At 41.8% G+C, this 10,199-nt stretch overlaps 3 protein-coding genes across 3 annotated transcripts; 2 read left to right on the top strand and 1 right to left on the bottom strand.

Moving 5' to 3' along the window:
- Positions 1 to 5,307: 5,307 nt before the first annotated feature.
- Positions 5,308 to 6,122, top strand: CCM_05465 (BAP31 domain protein, putative; the record flags this gene model as incomplete). Its single annotated transcript, XM_006670609.1, is given in 3 exon segments — positions 5,308 to 5,328; positions 5,409 to 5,494; positions 5,513 to 6,122. 3 exon segments carry the CDS (start codon positions 5,308 to 5,310, stop codon positions 6,120 to 6,122), a joined length of 717 nt encoding a protein of 238 aa, XP_006670672.1.
- Positions 6,123 to 6,338: 216 nt separating this feature from the next.
- CCM_05464 (uncharacterized protein) lies at positions 6,339 to 7,358 on the bottom strand (the record flags this gene model as incomplete). The annotated part of the gene is made up of 2 exons (XM_006670608.1): positions 6,339 to 7,156; positions 7,232 to 7,358. The coding sequence occupies 2 exons, from the start codon at positions 7,356 to 7,358 to the stop codon at positions 6,339 to 6,341; spliced, it is 945 nt and encodes a 314-aa protein (XP_006670671.1).
- Positions 7,359 to 7,779: 421 nt separating this feature from the next.
- Positions 7,780 to 9,793, top strand: CCM_05463 (C6 transcription factor, putative; the record flags this gene model as incomplete). Its single annotated transcript, XM_006670607.1, has 3 exons — positions 7,780 to 7,787; positions 8,006 to 8,279; positions 8,300 to 9,793. 3 exons carry the CDS (start codon positions 7,780 to 7,782, stop codon positions 9,791 to 9,793), a joined length of 1,776 nt encoding a protein of 591 aa, XP_006670670.1.
- Positions 9,794 to 10,199: the final 406 nt, after the last annotated feature.

Below are 10,199 nucleotides of genomic sequence, written 5' to 3'. Positions count from 1 at the left end.
GTTAATAAATAAGTTAAAAAGGTTATTACTAAATAGCCTAAGTTAGTTTAAAAAGAAATTATAGCCTTTAAGAAAATAGTAAAGCTATAGAAATTCTAAAAGTATAAAGGTACTAACTAAGCCTTTAAAGACTCTTTAAAAGTATTTACTATTATAATATTTATTAAATCTCTATTAAATATAGTAAATAAAATAATATTAGACTTAGGAATTAAGAATTATATCTTTAATAATTTAAGTTAGTTTACTAAAATATAATAAAAAACCTATACTATTTATAAAGTCTTTAATAACTAATAGCTAACTAAAGGTATTAAAAGTATATATATTAAATTAGTTAATAATAATACTTTAATACTTAGTAATATAATATATTACCTAATAGCTATAATAAATTTAGTATTAAAATATTAATTAAAGAATAAAGGTATCTTTTAGGAGTTAAAGAATAATACCCTTTTTAAGTATATAGGTTTATCCTATAAGGTAATTTATACTATTAATTACTATAGAAAGTAACTACTATTTAATAGTATTAAAAGAGAAGCTATTACTATTACTATTATAAGCTTTTCCTAGGCTTTAAAACCTATAATTACTACCTCTTTTAATTTATAATATAACTACCTTAACTACCTAGGTATTAAGACTATAAAATAGGCCTTACTTTATACTATTAGTATTAAGATAAATAAAAAATCTTTATTATTAAAATATAAGGTTTATAATATCTTTAAGGCTAAGAAAAATATATTTTAAAAGGAAAGAGAATTAACCTTTTTAATAATACTATTTATAACTATTTCTATTAATATCTTTACCTTTAGGGTAGCCTTTAATTAAGACTATTATATATAGCTAGTAACCTATTAGTTTATAGGATACTATATTATAGTTATAATAAAGGAGAAAATAGGCTTTAATAATATAATAACTACCCTTATTAATATAATTAAGAGATAATATAGAATTAATATTAGGATAGTCTTAATAAATAATAAGACCTCTTTTATAAAATAGAAGTATTATAAAATAATAAAGGTTAAATTCCTTCTAAGCTTATTTAACTACTTATACTATAGTAGCTACTAAAAGTACTTTAAAGGGGTAGTTAAGGAATTAGTAACTTACCTCTAGCTTTAAGCTAGAATGCCTTTTAATTTATAGGGGTTAGCCTATTAAATAGCTATTTATCTTCTTAATTACTAGCCTTACTACTTAAAAGACTAGAAATTACCTTTTAAGCTACTTTAAAATTAGCTTTAAGAGAATTAATAAGAGTAGAACTATCTCTTTAAGGATTAAAGGCCTAATTTAAAGTATATTAAGACCTTTAAATATAAAGCCTTTATATTAATATTAAAAAGAATATAAGGCTTAGATAATAAGCTTAAATAATAAGCCTATATAGGCTATCTTATAGGAATTACCTTATTAACTTAATATTTAGTCTAGGTATCTTTATTAAAGGGTATAAGAGTTATTAATTTAAGTTATATTAAATTTAATAAGTCTACTTTCTATAAGGAAGAAAAAGCTATTAATCCTAAGGCTTTTTAAAAGGTAAAGGCTTTTAATTTTTAGTCTTACTAAAAAAGTATTAATAAGTTAATTATTAAGCCTAATTTATAGAGTCTAACTTAGGCTACTACTTTATTATTTAAAGCTAAGTTTAATATACTATTAAACTTAAGGGGTAGAAGGTATATAATAGCCTTATCTTCTTTATTATTAAGTACTATATAACCCTTTAAGCCCTTCTTTTCTTTTATAGAATAGGAAGCTATATAGGCTATAGGTACTAGACCTAAATATATTTAACCTTATAGGTATTATTAACCTAATTAATATAGTAATATACCTTTATAGTATATCTATTTTAAAATTAATAAACCTTTTACTTTTAATTAAGAGTTAGTACTATTATATAATATAAGTAAACCCTTTAAACCTTTAAATAATAGAAATAACCCTATAGGGACCCTAGGTTCCCTAGAAGCCTTATAATTAATTATATATACCTTAGGTTCCCTAGATAATCTATTTTTAACTTTATTAGCTACTTTATTAAATATAGAAGACTTTACCTTAAGGAATATAAATAACTTAAGCTATAATATTATAAAAGCTATAATTACTATTATAACTAATAAGAAGGAAGAGTAGCTATATTATAATACTCTTTCTTTAGCCTTAAATAACTACTATTAAGCTAAAAAATACCTATTCTAGAATTATTAGTTTATAGCTATAAATAATAAATTAATAAAAATTATAATATAAGGTATAGTTTAGAAAGTATATATTTAAAAGACTATAAGAGGTAAAAAACCCTTTAATTTATATTAAATATATATCTATAAATTTAATTTTAATAGCCTATTAATTAAATATAAAGCTTACCTATATATATAAGGTAATTAATAGCTAGCTAGCCTTTTAATAAAGGCTATAATAATATTAGTTATTTAAATATTCTATTTAATAATAGCCTTTATAGTATATTTTAGCCTAGATTTAACTTAAGTAGATTTTATTAATATATTTTATAATTTAGACCTTAATAAAGAGGTATATATAATACTCCTACTAGGCTTTAAGGAATTAGAATACTAGTAGCTTCTTAAGAAGGCCCTTTATAGCCTTTAAAGATTGCCTTTTCTTTAGTATTAAATTATAACTAAATTCTTTATTAAGAAGGGATTTATATTTTACCTAGAAGACCTATATATAATAACCTATAGAGGAATTATTATCTTCTTCTATATAGATAATCTAGTCTTTTTATACTTAAAAGAGTAGAAAAAGGACTTTAAAGAGGTATATTAAGCCTTCTTTAATAAATATAAGGTTAAATTATTAAGTAAACTCTATTAGTTCTTAAGAATTAAGATTCTTTATAACTAAAAAGTATAAAAGGTATAGTTTTTTTAAAAGTTATATATTTAGAAGATTATAGTTAGGTTTAATTATAATAACTTAAAGCTAGTTAATATACTATTATTAATAAAACTACTAGTTAAAAGGCTTAATATAGTTAGTAATACTAAAATTAAGAAGTTTTAATTAATTATTAGTTTAATTAGGTATTTATTAATTATAACTTAAGTAGACTATATTTTAACCTCTTTAAAGTTAGTTTAATTCCTTTTTAACCCTTTACTTAACTATATTATATAAAGGCTTAATATAATAAGGTATCTTAAGTATACCTAGGATCTCTATATAGTCTTTAATAGAAATATTAAGGTCCTTAAGATATTTAGTAATACTAGCTTTATTAATAATACTTATAATTAGAAAAGTATATAAAGATATATATTAAAGCTATTTAATAGCTTAATTTACTATTAATTAGGTAAGTAGAATATAGTTACTATATTATCTATAGAAGCTAAGCTATTAGCTTTCTTATAGGCTATTAAAGAGGTTATAACCTTTAAGTAGTTAGTATTAAATATTAATTTTAAATTTAATAGAAAAATTAATTTCTTTTATAATAACTAGTAAATAATTTAATTAGTTACTAAAGACCTTATTAAGCTAGTTATAAAGCTTTATTATATTAATATTTATAACTATTAAATTTATTAAAAGTTAAAAGTAAAAAGCTTTAACCTTTAATAAATCTTAATTAAAGAGATAATAGTAAATAGCCTTATAAAGCCTTTTAGAAAGTAGTAATTTAACCTATTTATAACCTAATTAGGCCTTTAAAAGCTACCTAATTAATTTAACTATAGATAAGCTATTAAAGGTAGGATAGATATATAGCCTAAAGATAGTAATCTTCTACCTAAGGTATTATATATACTCTTTTTTATCTTAACTAATAAAGAAAAGATACCTTATAGCCTATTTAAAGGTATTAAGGCTAAAAGTAATACTTTATTAACCTCTTATAACCTCTTAAAGCTTTAGCTAGCTATAAGTACCTCTTTAGCTACCCCTAGTATAGTTTAATCCCTTATTAGAAAGAATAAGTACTCTTCCTTATAAGTCCTTTAGATATACCTTTATAGTATAGTAGGTTAAATTACTATTATTATAAAGGTTAGGTAATATATAAGTACCTTAAGTACTTTAGTTAAGGGATATTAAAATAATAAAAAATAATAATATATAGGGGTATTAGTTATTAATAAACTTACTTAGTTTCTTAATAGACTATTTATTATATAAGTTTTTACTCTTTTATTACTTAGTAATAATAAAAGGTTTTTTATAAGTAACTATAAGTAAGGGTTTAACTTTTATAGTAGTATTATTTTTTTATCCTTTTTAATAGGCTTTAAGGCCTTAGAAAATACTATAAATTCTATTTTTAGTTATTATAATATATTTTTATTACTTTATCTACCTAAAAAGAAGCTATAGGGGTGTATTAAATAGGGTAACTATATTAGACCTATTATAGGGCCTAGTCCCGCTTTTAAGTGTTTTTTATATATTTAGCCCCTTTTTCTAGGAGACCCCCTATAAGGGTATCTCTAGTAGTCCCTAGCTGTATAGCCTCTTTTCTAGTCAATCAACATCGTCTAAATGATTATTAAGCCTCTTAGCATGATACTTACTAACTAACCTGTAGCTAACAGTAAGCCTCTACAGTGGGTCCAGGTAATTCCGCTCGCGACAACTTCGAGAGGGCTACAGTACCGGCACGTCCCACCATACATTTCAAACGCTGATAGCACCACCAATAATACAGTAAAAAATGAAGTATTATTTTGCGCAAATGTAGCTCCCGGTGTGCCTAATTTAAGTGCATAATAGGGTACTTCTCGCTACATCGATTTACTAGTGTCTTATATCCAAGCCTAAGTACCAGTAAGTACTGATGCACCTGTACAGTGTGGATAAGGACGTCTACTTTTTGTTCAGCGAGCTCCAGCCACACTGTACACAAGGACCCGACCCTGGCAGCGCTGGAAAGTGATGACGTCGGAAGCTCGTCAGTCAATACAGAGCTTCTAGGCCCGATCCAGCGGGAAGCTTTGCAGCCATCCTTCTGCACTGCCCTCGGCAAAAAAACAGACCACCGTTTGCTCCAAGCTAGCTCTCCCTCTCCTCTCTTCCTCGACAACAATCTCAACGCTAACGTTGACAAAAACCTCGACGACAACGTGGACAAACGGGCATCGCCATCGCAAACACCCACTTGCCCTTTTTGACTCTTTCTCCCTCTGTGGTTTTCCAATCTGGCACGGAATCAAGTTCGACCAACCGCCCCCCCCTCCATCTCATCAACCACCCACGAAACCCCGCAAGCTGGTTCTAGTGCGCCTAGGCACATAAACACCGTTCACGATGACGCTCTACTACACGATTGTGCGTTTGGATTAACGGCGCTGGCCGCGATCAAGACTGGGAAGCAAGAGCCATGATGTACTGACTTGCGAAATTGATAGGTCTTTGCCCTTCTCATGTTTGAGATGGCACTCTTCCTGTTCTTCATCATTCCTCTGCCTCACAACCCCCGCCGCGTCATCTTCACGTAGGCCACTCCTCCCAGCAACGCGCACGCACAAGCACTAACCAAAGGATGCAGCTTCATCTCCGAGAACAAGGTTGTCGCGCAAATCCAGTATTGGCTCAAGATCACCTTCATCTTCATCATCGTCCTGTTCGTCGACTCGGTGAACCGCGTCTACCGCGTCCAGGTGGAGCTCCACGACACAATGGAGAGAGCGGCCAAGAGCGGCGGAACGTATGTTGCTTCCTTCCCCCAAAGGAATCTTGGTTGTCAAAAGCTAACCTTGGCTTTGCCCAGCAGTGTCGTCCTCGGCCACGAGCGTACCGAAGTCCAGGCGCGCAAATTTTATGCCCAGCGCAACATGTACCTCTGCGGCTTCACCCTCTTCCTCTCCCTGATTCTCAACCGCACCTATGTCATGATCAAGGACATTATCCGCCTCGAGGAGCGCATCCGCGCCTACGACAGTGACAAGAACTTGACCGTCAAGCCCTCTGACGAGGTCACTGCGCTCAAGAAGCAGCTCGCCGCCAAGGACCAGGATCTCCAGACCCTCAAGAAGCAGAGCGAGCAGCTGCACAAGAGCTACAACGAACTCAGTGACCAGTACGAAAGCAATCAGGTCAAGGAGTCCAAGAAGGAGAAATAAGTGTCTTGTCCTGCTCGCAAGCGCGACACCACCAACCCCCGGATGGTGTGCCGTGGAGCATCTGTGTTGAAAACAAGGAAGAAAGCAGACGTGAGAAAATGGAGTTGATGCAATGGTGTATGAATACCGGCACATGTTGGCCGTTGTGAAGCAATACGCTTGCAAAATACAGCAATTGATAGTTTAAGACTAGCCTCGTCAACCATATATGTTTTTTTATCTTTTGACCCGTTTTGACCGCCTCGTGCCTGATGTTGGCTCGTCTTCTTGAGCAGCTGTGCGTTTTCTTTGGGCAGGCGGCTGTCGGACAGTTTTGGCGCCTTGGGTCTGTTCCTTGCCGCTGACTTTTGCAGCGGTTTTACTCTTGGCACGCTTCTCCTTCTTTGCCGCTTTTGTAGTCCTCGCCTCTTCAACCTTGGCCGCCTTGGCCGCCTTGTGGGCGGTCCTGGCCGTGGCCTTGGCGTCCTTCTCGGCCTCCTCGGCAGCACCGTCGGCCCCCTCGCGCCTCATCAGCACGTACGCGACCTTTTCCACGTCGGTGGCGCCGACGCGCAGCCTGCCCATCAAGCTGGCGGCGTTGCGGCGCAGCATGCCGTACTCTGCGCTCGTGTACTTGAGTTTGCGCCGGGCGGCGGCGGGGCTGCCGTCGGCGCAGAGCCAGTAAAAGGCCTCGTCCGAGAAGAAGACGACGCGCGCGGGGTCGTGCACGCTCAGCAGCAGCGAGGCGGTGGCGGGGCCGATGCCGCGGAGCTTGGCGAGCGCGGCGAGCGCGGCGGCGACGCTGGCGTCCGAGGACGTCGACGCGCGGTAGGTCTGCATCGCGGCGGCAATGGTCCGGCGCGCGACCGTCGCATTGTTGGACGCGGCGAGGCCGAGGAGCATCGGGCGGAACTTGCCGTGCCGCAGCTTCCACTCGACCAGGAGACGCAGGTCGTCGAGCGTCATCTCCTTGGCCGCGCTGCTGCCAAAGTCGGCAATGGCCTGCCCGTAGCGGTACTCGTCGAGCTGCTGCAGAGATTTCTGGCCCGATTTGGCTTGAGAAAGAATGGCGGTTTTAGTTCAGGACGCCGAGTATTTGAAGGGGGGAAAAAGGGCAGTGATTGGCTTACTTCCTTTTGCTTTGGACATTTTGTCAATGACGGAGGGGTACTCATCGAGCAGGGCTGTAAACTCTTCCAGAGTGATGGCGTCGGGCGACGGCACCTCGGGAGGCGCTATTGGGCCGGGCGACGACATTTTCTGATGGGCGGCAATGCAGGCTTTTTTTTGACTGGGGGGAAGAGACCTTGATGACTATGGGGTGAGAATAGTTGATGGAGCGCGGACTTGAGAGATCTGGTGGGCAAGACGATGAGTGAGGCGCAATGGAAAAGTGAGGCGCGTAAAAGTGAATGTAGTGGAGGAGCCCTGCACGCGCTGGGGCAGCCCCATGCTGGCTTGTACATCGAACGGCTATACTGGTAGGCTGTGCGGTCAGCCCTGTGGTTTGCTAGATGATTTTTTTTTTAATTTACTGCCGAAATGTGAAGAATTTTTGGATTGCGTCTGATTTGAAAGTTATTTTTCCCTGTACCTGCTCTTATAGTGTGGCTGTGGCGCGGCTACTCCAGTATGTGAAAGCTATAGCCATCATCACAGCCACAGTCAATCGCTTATCATGAATCTGTGAAATGTCAAGAAATTGAGTGTAAAATCAGTCCAGCGATTCAGTATTGTGTTTATCACTTCGCCCATCTCACACCATACTCTTGACCATCTCCAGTCTGAAAATTAGTGCCCTAGATATAAGGCCGCACTAATTAAGATAGCCATCGAATTGCTTACACCATTGATCTGACAACTTCCTTGTCCACCATCTCAACTCTCAACTACGTCTCTTACAGCCGACAGAGCACCGCGCAATGGCGCCAGACCAAGTCCACGAAAAGCATACATGCTCTACGACAATGGTTTGATGGCCTGAGACATGTCCCCGAATTCCGCCAGGGCGCGCGGCGACTCCTCCCGCCAGCGCAGGGCCCATCTCAAGTCCAGGAATGGCTGCGCAAGGTGCAAGAGGCTGAGGAAAAAGGTACGCAATATCCTCCATTCCGCGGTGCGCATCCTATGTGCCTGACTGACACATGTATTGCTAGTGTGATGAAAAACAGCCGAGATGTACGCGCTGTCGGAAGCAGGGTGTCCATTGCGACTACGGCACCGCTGCCGACGGCGTTGATGAGGCGGGGAGCAGCAGCGTCTCGGAGCGACATAGTCGGCAGGCGACCGGCGTCCCGGACTCGGCGATGCGAGACTCGGTCTCTACGGACCCGCACTCGGCCCATACGCCGACCAGCTCCCATCCGCATGCGCGTAGCGCCGACGCCGCGTTTCCCGCTGTCGGCACGCGACCCATGCTCAACGCGCGCGAGCTGGCGCTGTTTAGCCACTACATTACGCACACCAGCCACGTGATCCCCTACGGCCGCGAAGACATGTTTCCGCTGCAGGTCGGGATGCCCAACCTGGCGCTGACCGACGCGGCTGTCATGGACGCCATCCTGGCCCTGGCCGCGTCGTGCGAGTGCCACGACACGCTGCACAGCGGCGGCGACGCGACGTCGCCCGCGACGCTCGACGAGGTCGGCGACTTGCTACGCCTGGCGGACCGCCACCACCAGACGTCGCTGGGCCGGCTGCAGCACGACGTCCAGGCGCGGCGGTTCCAGTCGGTGCTGCCCAACGCCGCGCTCATGGTGCTGTACGCGCTGTCGAGCCACCACGCGCGCGTGCTGCTGGCCCGGCGCGCGCGGCGGCTCGGCGTCGCGCTCGCCCGCGACGTGCTGCCGTTTCCGTCGCAGTGGATCACGTCGATTCGCGCCGCGCACGGCGCGTTTGTCGGGCTGCTGCGGCCCGGATTTGCCTCGCCGCGTGCGCGTGTGAGGGAGGAGGAGGAGGAGGAGGAGGAAGAGCAGGAGGCGGAAGAGAGGCTGGCTGCCGCGCCGCTTGGTGCTGCTGGCGACGGCACGTGCAGGTTCCAAGACGGCCCGGCAGAGGAAACGAGGCGGCTGCTGCTGCCCATCATCACGAGCACGTACGGCGCTGCGCTGGAGCGACTGCGGGCACGCAGCGATGCCGGCAACCTCGCGGCCAGCACTGCCAAGTCGGACGCCTGCGGCAGCGCCCTCGCGATCCTCCAAGAGCTCTTCTACGCTGTCCTGGGCGGCCATGACCATTATCCTCGGCCGCCACCGCGACCGCCGCCGGACTTGTGCGCGCTGGACAATGCGCCGCCGTGGCTGGTCCGGTACCTGGCGCGGGTGACGTCGGCGACGCCTTCCAAGCTGTGGCGGCGGCGGATCATGGCCTTTCTGAACCAGGTGCCATTTGAGTTTTTGCAGCTCGTGCAGCGGGCCCTCGACTGCATGCCGGTGGACGACGACGGCCTGCCGCGGCCGCGGCCGCCGCTCGAGGCCGCGCACAAGCCCGCCATGGACATTTTCGCGCACTGGCTGGTGCTGGTGATGCTGCTGGACGGCGTGTGGTGGATCGGCGACGTCGGGCACTGGGAGCTGCGCCGCATCGTCCGCTTCGTCGCGGCGCAGGGCTTCGTGGTGGCCTTGGTCGAGGGCGAGACGTGGTGGCCGGAAACCATGTACGCGATCAAGTCCACCCTGGGCACTGCGGCGTGAATGTGTTAGTCTGGCCCGTCGCGAGTGAAGACATAACTAGCGAAAACAAACAGGCTGATGCTACTGCAAACAATTACAAATTAGAGAAAAGTGATGGTGTTGAATTTTTGTCTGTGCGATACGCCCCGAATACGCCGGCGGGGGGCCAATACGACCGGCGCTGACGGCGAATACGCCAGTCGCCTGGCGCAAGTGGGCGTATTCGACGGTCAAGCCCGCTGCACAGCCCGTGCAGATTTTGTTGGCCTTTTCAAGTGAGATGGACATGATCTTTAAGAGACGCTTGAAACTACCAGTAACGGCAATCAGCGAGCATATTTGGAATGTCTACGCTCTACATTACTCGTCTAACAAAGAGAGGAGCCATGATGGAGACGACACACCCGCTGGGCTGTGCTGCTTACCA

The sequence above is a fragment of the Cordyceps militaris genome (assembly GCF_000225605.1).
Source record: "Cordyceps militaris CM01 unplaced genomic scaffold CCM_S00004, whole genome shotgun sequence".
In the NCBI taxonomy this organism is placed as follows: domain Eukaryota; kingdom Fungi; phylum Ascomycota; class Sordariomycetes; order Hypocreales; family Cordycipitaceae; genus Cordyceps; species Cordyceps militaris.
Note: the sequence above shows the minus strand (reverse complement) of the source record. Positions and strands in the feature narration are given on the sequence as shown.